General features: G+C 43.5%; 1 protein-coding gene across 2 annotated transcripts in view; it reads left to right on the top strand.

The window, feature by feature from the left end:
- dnajc17 (DnaJ (Hsp40) homolog, subfamily C, member 17) overlaps positions 1–13546 on the top strand; it is a 337059-nt gene that overhangs the window by 31072 nt on the left and 292441 nt on the right. For both annotated transcript variants that reach the window (XR_013963140.1, XM_080750698.1), the window contains exons 8-10: positions 1208–1285; positions 4906–4986; positions 7111–7230. Coding sequence is in view for 1 of the 2 variants with exons in the window: in XM_080750698.1 (XP_080606824.1) it covers positions 1208–1285; positions 4906–4986; positions 7111–7230 (279 nt within the window). In the remaining variant the exon portion in view is untranslated. The remainder of the gene's footprint in view (positions 1–1207; positions 1286–4905; positions 4987–7110; positions 7231–13546) is intronic.

The raw sequence follows: 13546 nt of genomic DNA on the forward strand, positions 1-13546 counted from the left end.
CAAGTCAGAATCTCAAGGCAAAATACCATTACTGGATCAAAAGTAATCAACAAACTACAGTATACTATAACAACTACTCAAACGTTGGCCAAATTGTCAAATATTACCTAAGAAATAAGGCAAAAATTGTGAAAATAGCTGATCTAAATGCTCAAAACCGTGTTGTGAGCATGTAGATCAGCTATTTTCCGAGTCAAATATAAAGCCTCAAGTCAATCCTCACAAGTTACAATTCCAAGTGCTTGTCAGGGTGGTGGGCCCCCACTTCACATATGACTGACTATTTTGGGGGGTCACGGCCTGAAAAGGTTGAAAACCAATGCCCTATAACACTTGCTATCACACTTATCACTCCGTTAGTTTTTTATTTACCAATGAAAAATACAAAGTTTATTCACTTACACCGTATTTCATTCGATGCGACACGTTGTAACCTTGTTATCAGCTATTTTTGCTAGATTAGTGGCTTTATTGATAGAGCAGTAGACCTTCTTTTTACAAAATGTATTATATATTTTCAGGTTTACAATCAAAAAGACTTATAGTACATACAATCACACACATACTGTATATTGCAAAATTAATGTGGTAGTCACAATTTAATTACGTTTAAGACCTTTTGAGTGGTGCTCCTGTAGCTAAGCTGCGACATCTGGTGTTGGAGCTTAGCTTTTGGTCCCCAAAAATGTCCTGGATCTGAAGCGTGGCCTACTATACATCTTGCTTAGATATGACCTAAATATGGCCTTAAAGATGTAGTTCACCCCCCAATTTTTTTTTCCTACTGATTACTCTCGCAATGGAGACTTGAGTTCAATAATATTTTTGTACTATAAAAACTGGTCAAACAATTTAAGAAAGAGGCAAACATTTTCAAAATAGACAATCTACAAGCTCACAGCGCCGCTTGTAGATCTGCTATTTTCACAATATTTATCTGTGGAACAGAGTCAAACTAAATGTAATACGTCAACAACACCTACAGTACATTCCAAGTGCTTGTCTGGGTGGGGTTCCCCAATTCACATTTGATTCTTTTGGGGGTCACAGCCTGAAAAGGTTGAGAACCACTGGTCTAAAGAGCCAGACAATGCCAGTGTGTCTCACTCTGATGTGCTACTGCTATCTACATGAAGACATGTCCAAATAACAATTATCTTCTTAAAATAATATTGACATTTCTCTTCTGACCTTTTTTTCTTTCTAGTTGAAGTGGAAGTGTAAAAAAGAGGACGAGTCTAACGGGGGATACTCTCAAGACATTCTCCACAGACTTCTTCAAAAGGTGCGTGTCCTACAGTGTTGATTTCGTCGACTAAAACTATGACGAAAAATGTTTGTCGACTGTGTTTTTTTCACTGACGAAAACTAAATAAAACTAAGCTGCAACAAAATAAGACTAGACTAGACTAAAACATTAGGGAGAGAAGATAGTCATTTTATGTTTGGTTGCTCTCAGGTGTTGCGTGCTGAAAAAAGCAGATCTACAAGCTCACAACGTGTCGCAGCGTGACGCGGTGTGAGCTTGTAGATCTGCTATTTTCAGCAAAATACATTTCAGTTGACTAAATCAACTGTAGATTTAGTCGCCTAAAATCTTATGATATTTAGTCGACTAAAATTAGACTAAAACTAAAACTTTTCAGGTGACTAAATTATGACTAAAACTAAATGACATTTTATTCAAAAGTCTATGACTAAAACTAAATCAAAGTTTGCTGTCAAAAACAACACTGGTGACCTAAAACCGTGTTTCTCAATTAGGGGTACGCAGGGGTACTGCAGGGGTATGTGAGGTGGAGAACTGGAAAATTGGAATATGTACAGTATTTTACTGTTATGGTACAGATAAAACTTTGACAGAGTTTGTGTGAACCTGCTCATCTGTAAATGTCTAAACCAATAGCTTGACTAGTAGTAACAGTTATTGAATAGAAAGCAATGTTTATTTTCCATTATGCTGTTTTATTTTTAACGTATTGGCATTGGAACTGGACTTTTGATGTCCATTTTTCTGTAGTCAGGGAATGGGGTACAATATAAGGGGGTACTCCAGCCAGAAAAGATTGAGAACCACTGCCCTAAAACATAACATACTCACCGCCACAAGTAGATGGTGCAAAAACACACTTGATACAGGTGATGTAAAGTCCCGACCCTTCCCCCCCCCAACCCCCCGTCCAAACTACCACACTCCCACCCTCAGCTCAGACCTGCAAGCGCCTGTACACAAACAAAACCTGCCCATGTCCGGCTACATCCGAGGTCTGCATGACATCAGCCCTGTGCGTGGGTTTATTCTTCCCCCTTAAACAGGGCCCATTAAGTTTTGTTGCAGTGAAAGTGCTGAGGGCAACGTTGCGGTGCCCTTTTAAAGCCACGGCACAGCATTGTTAGTGCCCCCTGTTACCGGGCAAGTTTAGCGGTGCCAAGGGAGTCACTCGGAAATGTGCTCTTCTCATGCAACCCTGCTACCACCTTGTTGCATGTGAACCGCCACAGGGTTCTCCGTGGTGGGGCGGGTCGGTTCGGCCCGGCCCGGAACCAGGAGAAGGGCAAAGTGTCACTAACTTCAATCTCTCTCCCGCACGCACTCGAATCAATATGGCCTCAGGCGGGGCGGGGGGCGCAGGGCCTCAGAATATAGACTACACATATGAATAGTGTTTTTAAACCCATTTAGACCTAGAATTATTGAATGCTTTAACTATAAAAAAATAGCAGATATACAAGCTCACAGCGCGGCACCGAGTGCCGCGCTGCGAGCTTGTAGATCTGCTATTTTTGAAGTCTTTGAATATATCTATTTAAAAGCGAACATTTGTAATTCAAATATTTGCTTCTGGGGGTCCCTGGAACAACATATGTTGAGATGGGACTCCGTGGCCAAATAACCTGCAATTTTGGGGGTCCTTGACAAGAAAAGGTTTGAGAACCACTGATTAAGAGGAAGGATTTAGAAGTCGGGTCAAAGATCGGGTCAAAGATATCCAAAGACTTTTCAAAAATAGCAGATCTACAAGCTCGCAGCGCGGCACTCGGTGCCGCGCTGTGAGCTTGTATATCTGCTATTTTTCTAAAGTTAAGGCATAAAATAATGGTTGAAGTGGTTAAAATCTAACACGACTCGGCGCGTTCCAGGTATTTGAGGGTTAAATTCTTAACTACGGAGAGAGAAGTTGAGGAGGAAAACTTTACTGTTTGACGTGGCAAGCTTGGATGAGTGGCAGGTTAGCCGCCCCTGTGTGGGAAAGCGAGTTGCTCTGTATGTTTGTGTTTGTACGCACGCTTTATGTGCTTTGGCCGCACAAAACTATTACATCTTCTCTGGAGGGAGGGGAAAAAAAGAGACATATTAAGATATTTAGATTTTATGAAATAGGGGCCTTCGGAGACTCTCGTTTGTCGCTTTTGGCCTGCTCCGGAGCGTCCTCGACCCTCCATTAACATTCCTGACATGTCCCCGTTCCCAGAGAGCCTGACTTCCCAGGAATGAGGTTCTCAGCTGTCTCCTCCTTGCTCCCAGATCTCTTCTCTTAGCTCTGTGTGTGTGCGTGCGTGCGTGTGTGGTGGGGGGGGGGACATCTTAAATGACGGATGGCCTCCGTTTCAGGTGACACACACACGGTTACGGGAACAAACCCAGAGGAACGCAACAGTGGGCCAACAATCCTTTCCGCTTGTCATTTTCATGCGAGAGGGATCAGCTATTCACCTCCCCCAGTCTCAGCCTCCTCTTTCTCCTCCTCCTCCACTGTCCATCTTCTTGGACAGAGGGGTCAGTTAACCCATTTAGGCATAGAATGATTGAATGCTTTAACCAGTGAAAAATAGCAGATCTACAAGCTCATGCGAGCTTGTAGACCTGCTATTTTTGAAAAAGTCGTGAAAATGTGTGCAAATCTTTGAATATATGTATTTTCTAAGCGAACGTTTGTAACAAAAATGTTGCTTCTGGGGGGGTCCCTGGAACCAAATAAATATCATTTTGGGGGTCCTTCACACGAAAAAGTTTGAGAACCACTGACATAGTAGTCTCTCAAGAACAGACTAACTGAGCTCCAGTTAAGTGAAAAGGACCTTTTCTTTGCCGATGGCTGGCCAGATAGCTGACATAGAAACATAGGTTTTTCAAAAGACCTTAGAAGGATTCAAGAGACACTTATAGAATCGGGTAAAAAAATCAGATTTTCACGATTTAAAAAAAATAGCAGATCTACAAGCTCGCAGCGCGGCACTCGGTGCCGCGCTGTGAGCTTGTATATCTGCTGTTTTTCAATAGTTAAAGCACAAAATAATGATACACAATATGTGTACCCGTTCTAAAAGGGTTTTAACAGCCCTGGCACAGACCCTGTCCAGCCACTTCCCCCCGCCTCCATTTCTGAGTTCTTGGCGTCCGAGCCTTCATCCCTGTGCTCAGTCTAAGTGGCAGTGAACTGAACGAGGGCCATGGTTCATGTCAGCCTCCCATCCAAGAACATCACGGTTCATTGCCGGGTCTCGCACTGCAAGGGACAGCTAAAACCATGACCTCTCTAGCATGCTTGACATGTCCCAGGGTCCTCTTAGTTTTGAAATAATATCACAAGGTCACATTAGCAGTATTAGTCTTTGTCATTGTGACTGCCTGGATTGTTTTCCCTTACGTGAGAGAGCACATTCACATTGTGCCATTTGAGATGTAGCTTTTACGGAGACAAAGAAGACTTCATATTGTATGCCCGAGTTTTATTCCAGACGGCTGTTGTATTCACCATTGTTTTGGGGTTTTTCAAGTCTGTGTTTGCTTCCATTTCCATGGTCATGGTTTGCGCTGTGACAGGAAATACTAATTTGAATGTTTTGCATCTCTCTCTCCCATCTCCCTTCTCCTTTCCCTCTTTCTCCTGGTTTCACCTCCAGTACGGGGATGTTTTGAATGTGCTTGTGTCGAGTAAGAAGAAAGGAAGTGCTGTGGTCGAGTTTGCAACCGTCAGAGCAGCTGTAAGTACCTAACTCTACGACCAGACATTGTCCTCGAGCCTGTTTGCTCCCCCGAACGAAAAATGCCTCTCGAGGCGTGCCATCTGCATGGCGGATCTCAGGGACGTGCTGGCCATTGGGAAAAGCAGGACAACTCCCAAATGGCCGTTTCATTCCCGGCCGGTCCAGGCCGGCCATTAGGAAAAAATGTAAAGTAAAATGTCGGTAAAGTTTCAAATGTATCATTTTTTTTCGCAAAGCAAAGCCCTGCTTCATTATACAAGGCTGTTGCACAAAAGTAGTGAAAACAGCAGATCTACAAGCACACAACGCCTCGCGGTGCGAGGCGTTGTGTGCTTGTAGATCGGTTGTTTTCACTAGTTTAAATCATTTTTAAAATGATAAATACAAAACAAACGGTTTTGGACATACAAGGTTTCCACCCGACAACGATGAAATATAACTCATGTACAGTAATTGGCCCACTGGCTTGTCACTTGTCATGATCTGAAACGGCAAATCTTGGAGTAGCAGCAGTGCTATAGAGAGAGATCTCTCTCTCTATAGCGCGCAATGAGGGCCTCTCCAACTGTTTTTCCCGGGCTGAATCAGGGGCCCAGCCAGCACGTCCCTGGGTGGATCTGTTTACCTAGTCGCCAGCGCTGCCATCCGTCGCGAACCTCGACTTGATTATTACCAAGTATGACAAGTGTCATTGATTGCCCGTTCCCCGAGCCCCCCGACTGCGAGCCCCCAGAAGTCACTGCATTCGTCCCGTGGCGATGTCTGGGCACTGATGGGAACCATGCAGACGGAAGGGACTTGAGCCGCCTCATTGTTCCCCAGCGTCTGGGTCCTCGGGGCCCTCGGTTATAATGGTGTGCCGTTTTTGTTGTGGTGCTCCACCACGTCGCGTGGTTCCGCTCCAGAGGACATATCTAGCCGTCCCGCCGGGGGGAAAACGGACTCATGGTCTGTGGTCTACCCTGGCACATCTCAGGGCCTGAGCGCCGCTTTCTAGGGATGGGACGATACGCGATGTTTATCGTTTATCGTGATAATAAACACTCACGATAGAGTAGTGAAGTGTGACGTAATTTACACATCCTACCTGGTTCGCGGTTTTCTTCCCCCATTCTGAATTCCCATAGACCTTTTTCATATCGCGTCATATAAGAACTGTGTTCCAATTATAAACAAATTATCTCAGCAGTTTGACTCATATGGATATGAAGAATCAACTGATGGTGAGAAAACGCTAATGTTACTGTTGCCGAATTAGTTACAGTTTTGCTAGAAACAAGCTTTATCAAATATGAGTGACTGACTATCATAAACCACACAGAGCCACCTCGCCGACAATATCGCAAAGAACGTTTGTTTATTTTTGGACTACAATGCTTATATGACACGATTTTAAGATGACTCAATGTTATTCTCCATAGAGAATTACTTCATTGGAACCGGGGGATGAGCGAGTCACATCATGACTTTGTTACTCTATAATCGTATCGTGGAGATTTAATTTATCGTGATATCATCCTCCTTCATGCACTGGGATCAATTCACCTTTTATTTGCCGAGCTGCATATCCGGTACCACTTAAACCCTCTATAATAGGTAAAAGGTACTCGATACTTTTTTTCCCCCACTCTATCAAATGTCTTTGCTCACAACGCGACGCGTTGTGAGCTTGTAGATCAGCTATTTTTTTGGCAAACGTTCCGCCCCAGGATAACTGATCTTGATTATCACGATAATATCATAAATCACAATTTCTTTGGTCACAAATAATCGTGATATGAAATTTTCATATCGTCCCATCCCAAGCTGCTTCAAGTGGAGGTCGGGGAGGACGGGGACACAGAATACAGAACAGTTTAATGTTCGTTCTACATGATTTGGGGGGATTGTCAGCAGCAGGAGTTCACCCTCCTCCTATGTTTGCATGTGCATTGTTTTCACCAGTGCTCTAATATCACACATCACACAAAGGTCAAGAGGGAAAGACACAACAAAACTTTTATGAACACCGTCCGGGGAGAAAGAGCATGGGATTCTAAAGTTACCGACAAAAAAAAAGAAAGAAAGAATGGAAAACACCCTCTTGGCAGGCGATGCTCACAAGTTGTTTTGTGTCCTCAGGAATTGGCATTTAAGAACGAGAGCGGATTCAACGAAAACCCCTTGAAGATTTCGTGGCTCGAAGGAGAGCCAGAGGTCGTTGCCTCAGCGACGCAGCCGGGCCAGTTTGCGTCCCCGCAGGTATGATAAATCAAGTGAAATGCTGCCTAGCTTTCTTCTCTGTACCCTAGAACAGTGGTTCTCAACCTGTGGGTCGGGACCCCCAGAGGGGTCCCCAAATTATTTTGGGGGGTCCCCAGATGTTAAGCTAAATGTTAACAGTGTTTTCTCACTTAACAGTGAACAAACCAACATAAAGTTGAAGTGTATAGAGGGTATCTGCACGTATTTAAAGTGACAATTTAAGAACTTTCAAGACCTTTTTAGTACCTCTGGTCAAGCATTGGTCAAATTGTCAAATATTAGAGGCTGAAATTGTGAAAATAGCTGATCTACATGCTCACAACGCCTCGCAACGCGAGGCGTTGTGAGCATGTAGATCGGCTATTTTCACAATGATCGAGTCAAACCAAATGTAATGCCAACTCCTACAATTCCAAGTGCTTGTGCGGGGGTCCCCAGTTAAAATGTGATTATTTTGGGGGTCCCAAGTTAAAATATGATTATTTTGGGGGTCACGGCTTGAAAAGGTTGAGGACCACTGCCCTAGAACAGGGGTTCCCAATTTTTTTTTTCTCAGGGCACCCCATAAATATTTCTTTAATCCGAGGCACCCCTACATTATAATTTTCACTCCCAGCACCTTATATTTATAGCATATCGTCGTTGTCGGGTGGAAACCTTGTATGTCCAAAACCGTTCGTTTTGTATTTATCGTCTATAAAATGTACTAAACTAGTGAAAACAGCAGATCTACAAGTACACATGAGGCGTTGTGTGCTTGTAGATCGGCTGTTTTCACTTGTTTTGTGCGACCGTCTTGTATGATGAAGCAGGACTTTGCTTTACCAAAAGACGTACACATTTGAAACTTGGAGATACAAGGTTTCTGCCCGACAGTGACGATATTTTAGTGATTATGTTGCGAGGAAAACGTTGAAATAATAGCCATTTTGGTTAAAACTGACTGAAAATAACTTTGTAATTCAAGTTTAAAATTATACTAAATATTTTTCAAGTGTCCAAATAAATTCTGAATATTATCAAATGATCTCACGGCACCCCTGGACTGCCGTCGCGGCACCCCAGGGTGCCCCGGCCGTCACCCACTTTGAAAGCCCCTGCCCTAGAATGTTCCCAGTCCTGGCACCCCACCCCACCCCTCTTCTCCGATGTAACATGATGTTACAAAATCTTCCCATGTACGGCCGCTTCCAACCCAAATAGCGTTTCCTAAACACTGTCCCACAAAGAGAGAGGTATGTAAACCTTCGGTGGTTTTATTTTGGTATCAGCGGCACAAATATTGCCCCAGCGCTAGCACTCTACTCCCCTCTGTCTGGCCCAGAACAATGTGTTTGGTTAAAACGGGGCCTCAGTTTGTTTGCCTTGGAGCGTGGAGGAGTTGGCCCGGCACTGGGTCCCGCGTGGGCCCCTGTCCGCCACTCATTAACAGGCCTGACCCAGGAGAGCCCAAGAATGCCTGGGCTCCAATCGGAACCAACCGCACAGCAGCCCTAAGAGGAGCGTCCTGATCTAATGGTTCGCCTGACGTGAGGTTGTCAAATATGCCTGCAGTCAGTCAGCGGTTCCCAGTGAATCTACCCCCCCTAAGAGCTGCACAATGCCCACATTCAGTGAATATTACTCTTCGATATCAACTGGAAAGGGGCACTAAGTCTAGTAAATCTAGGGAAAAAATACACTCAGCTTGGACAAAATTGTATTATTTAGTTTTTCAACTGATTCTGTTAGGAAATTAGGTCTACTAGCCAGGATAAAAAAATCTACCATGATCTGCTCACTGCAAATACCCACAGTGGCCAAATCAAGTTGGGCTCCCATCGACTTTCTATACAGGAGGAAAATACCCAGAAAAAACAGCTTTAAGTAGGATGTGAGGGGTCTAACTAGGGGTTTGTCATGGTGCTGAATCCATTGCAACTTGCAAGCGAGTCATCAAAAAAATCTTCTTTTGTTGGCGTTTTCTGGGGCCAATGAATGTTTTTTTGTGCAAAACAAATGCTTGCAATGGATTCAGCATCATACAAGGTCTACTAAAAGGAGATCCAGGAAAAGACTAAGCTTATTTCCACAGGAAACCATTAAAGTATCTCATATAACATTGAATGACAGACGAATAGAACACAGTACTATGCAGTAGATATGTAAAGAAAAATAAAATGAGAGAACAAAAAAAGGAAAACAATAAGTCTAAACAAACAGTAAGTATATACAAAGAAGGGGCAGGGGAGGGTAGGGTTGGGCTAGGTTCGTTTTTTTACCAGTTGCGAACGGCTGCTGCCTGTAAGTGGTTTTTCAGGGCAATTTTAAAGGATGCTAGTGATCCAAACTCCTTTATGGCCTTCGGTAAGGCTTTCCACATTTTGGTGGTATAGCAGAAAAAAGAGTTTGACCCTTTGTTGGTTTTGACTCTGGGTTGAAAGTGATCTGTGGCGCTGCCTCTGGTGTTGTAATTATGGACATCCTTAATGTTTATAAAGTATTTTGACAGGTACTTGGGTATCATAGTGGTGTAGTGTATCTTGTCCACCAGGCCCATTGCAAGTTGCTGTACTCTGTCATCTACTCTGAGCCACCCCACTCTTAATTGGTGAGTAGCGGTGAGGTGAGTCTGATAGGGAAGGTTAAGCAGGACCCTAATTAGTTTATTTTGGGCTGTTTGGAGTTTAGTTTTTAGGGCTTGTGGGGCGTCACGATACCATACGTGGACTCCGTAGTCAAAGAGGGGCTGGATTATTGCACCAGCTATGGTCTTCAGTGTGTTGAAATTGACCATTGGGGCGATCCTCTGTAGGAAATGAGTTTGTTGGTTGATTTTATTTATTACTTTAGAAGTCATCTTTTCGCTGGAAAGATTAGCTTCAAGGATACATCCTAAGTAAGAGATTTCGTTTTTTTCGTGTTATGACCTTGTCACCCACTTTGATTGTGAAGTTATCGACTTTTTTGAGATTATGATTTGATCCAAAGAGGATGGACTCAGTTTTTCCCAGGTGAATTGATAATTTGTTGTCGTTAAGCCATGTGCAGATCTTACTTAGTTCAGAGTTAAGTGTCTTTTCAACCTGCAAGTGGTCCTTGCCCGAGACTAGGAGAGCCGAGTCATCCGCGAACAGGAACAGGTTGCATGCAGTCACAAGCAGATGCCATGTCGTTCACGTATATTAGGAACAACAGAGGTCCCAGTATGCTACCTTGAGGAACACCACAGCTTACTGGGAGGGGGGGGGGACAGGGTACCGTTAATCTCCACCACCTGTTCCCTCCCCACCAGGTAAGATTGCATCCAACTCACTGCTGCGCTGTCAAGACCGATGGCTTTTAGTTTCTCAATCAGAATAGAATGATTTACGGTGTCAAATGCCTTCTGGTTCAACTTTTTATATTTGTGGCGCAGCATATATGGTCATAAGTTAAAGTGTTTTTTGGAGGTGCATGCACTCTATAGTGTGGCCCCTCAACATGCGATTCCAATTTGGGGTTGTTTTTTTAAATACATTTTGGAAAGCCAATTACAGGCAAACAGTATGGGATATCAAAAAGCTTTGTCAAATGACGGGATCATGTGTACCTAATTTGGTGGGGGAAAAAAGAAAGAAATCATGCAACAATCAGTAACTTTTAACATTTGTGGCGTCCCCTTTTTGTGAAATCACTCTGGCTCTGTGTTGTGTAGAGGCCCCTCAATGTGTGACTCAAATGTAAGGTCGATCGGACATCGCCTCTATGATTTTTGTCATGTTTTTGTTAAATAGGTCCCTCCCACAAGCCAGATATAGCCAATCTTTCGGGAAAAGATAAGATAACATGTTGTGTTTTGTCTTTTGTAATCTCTGCATGTAATTCCAAGAAATTAAATTAAGTTTGAATGAATGAATGAATTAATCATAGACAAAACATCTAGTGTCCAGTCCGGTGAGCTGTGTTATTGATATTGTCAACCAATAAGAGTCCTACACCAATGTCTCAGTAGAATAGTATAGGGAGACCATCTGCAACCACTGCACATATATTAGATTATTGCGACCGAATGTCACAGCTTGTCTGCGTGTAGACGCGAAGCCGCGAAGCAGTTTGTGTACACATTTTTACAGTCTATGGGTTGGTTCCCTTGACACATCACTGTGACATCACAGGTGACATCCCCTATTTAAAAGTCCATATATGGGTATTCCCCAGAATCCCTTTTATGCCCATATATGAAGATCCCTGATGTCATCGATATATATCACTGGCCAGATGGCCAAGACATGGCCCATATCTGTGTGGCTGGTTCAAATAGGGATTTCCATGTATGGGCATAAAATATATTGTATGTTGTGATGTCATGGGAACCACTCTAACATAATCTAGAAGGTTTAGAAGGCGTTTTTAGAATCGTCTCACTCTCAGGTCTAAATGGGGTAACACAAAGATCAGTTACAATAATTCATTCACATTATTCATTAAAAGAAGTCCAGTATTGTAGCTCCACTGCAGTGAAGGATGTGATAATTGGTTTCGTAGGAGACTGTGCACAGCAACAAGAATGTCTCATGTCGAACTGTCTGAAACGGCACGCTTGCCAACGAAAATTACACTGCCTCTTGTGATTTGAAAATTGCAGTAGTCAGTATTGCAATCTTGGCCTCGATTGGCTTGGGCTTTTTTCACTTCTATTAATAATCGTGTACACTTACTTTTCATCCATCTGCTTGGCTGCTGTCAAACACGCACACACACGCACGCCCACGCACTCGCGCACATACACACACACACACACACGTATTACACGCTGACGTACAGTATGAACTTCCCTCCGGTCTGAGGATCAGCAACGTTTGTCAGCTGGGGAACCCAGTTTTCTTTTCCTTGTCATTAGATTATTATGATGGCATGTTTATACAACCCCACCTCGTGTGTCAAGTCCACCTCTCCTGTGCATACGCTCATTCAAGCTGCACAGTCTAGGCCTGTCTTCTAAAAATCGACGAATCGACGCGTCGGAAAATGAGCCTGACGTCGACTCACATTCCCTGAGTCGATTCCGTCAATTTCTTTTATTTTTTGGGGGGTGCGCATGCGCGGTAAACTAGCAGGAAGGCCATGCGTGGAGGAGTGTTTGTATCGCACAGTCGCAGCTATCTAAAAACTAAAAAGCAAACATGTCTCAAAAAAAGTCTAAGGTTTGGAAGCATTTTGAGGTTATGAAGGACAAGACCCCTAAAAAGTCCAGTGTTACTTTAGATTTGAACCACTTTTACCATTATTTTTAGCTTTTTTTAGCTATTGAAAAATAGCAGACATACAAGCTTATAGTGCGGCACAGAGTGCCGCGCTGCGAGTTTGTAGATCGAGCGAGCTTGTAGATCTACTATGAAAAATCGTGAACAATCGTGAACAGTCTTTGAATATTTTCGGCCCGATTCTATAAATGTCTTCTAAATCCTTCTTCTAAATCAGTGGTTCTCAAACTTTTTCATGTCAAGGACCCCCAAAATGATATGTATTTGGCCACGGACCCCCATCTCAAAATATTTAGATCCAGGGACCCCCCCAGAAGCAAAATCTGAGTTACAAACGTTCGCTTAAAAAAATACATATTATTCACAGATTTGCACACAGTTTCATGACTTTTCAAAAATAGCAGATATACAAGCTCGCAGCGCGGAGAGTGCTGCGCTGCAAGCTTGTAGATCTGCTATTTTTCAATAGCTGAAGTATAAAATAATGAAGGCCCCCTCCACCTTGGGCCCAAGTAACTCAGTCCCACTTTCCCCCCCCCCCTTGTGACGGGTTAGGGTTAGGGTACATTGTCCGAGTGTCCCCAGAGCGGCCTGTGAACTGGCTTTCACCCCTCAGTGAGCGTGGTGACTCAGTCCAGGGGCGTCACAAGGGGTAGGAAAGTGGGACTGAGTTACTGGGGCCCAAGGTGGAGGGGCCCTAATAACTTTATCTATTGAAAAATAGCAGATATACAAGCTCACAGCGCGGCACCGAGTGCCGCGCTGCGAGCTTGTAGATCTGCTATTTTTGAAAAGTTGTGAAAATGTGTTGTGAAAATCTTTGAATATATGTATTTTTTAAGCGAACATTTCTAACTCAAATTTTGCTTCTGGGTGTCCTTGGAACTAAATATTTTGAGATCGGGGTCCGTGGCCAAATGCATATTATCTTGGGGGTCCTTGACATAGGTTTCTTGCACACAATTTCACGATTTTTCAAAAATAGCAGATATACAAGCTCGCAGCGCGGCACTCGGTGCCGCGCTGTGAGCTTGTATATCTGCTATTTTTCAATAGTTAACATTCATGGGGGGCCCGCAGTGAATCCT

This window comes from Nannobrachium achirus (assembly GCF_963921795.1).
Source record: "Nannobrachium achirus genome assembly, chromosome: 20".
NCBI classification, from domain to species: Eukaryota; Metazoa; Chordata; class Actinopteri; order Myctophiformes; family Myctophidae; genus Nannobrachium; species Nannobrachium achirus.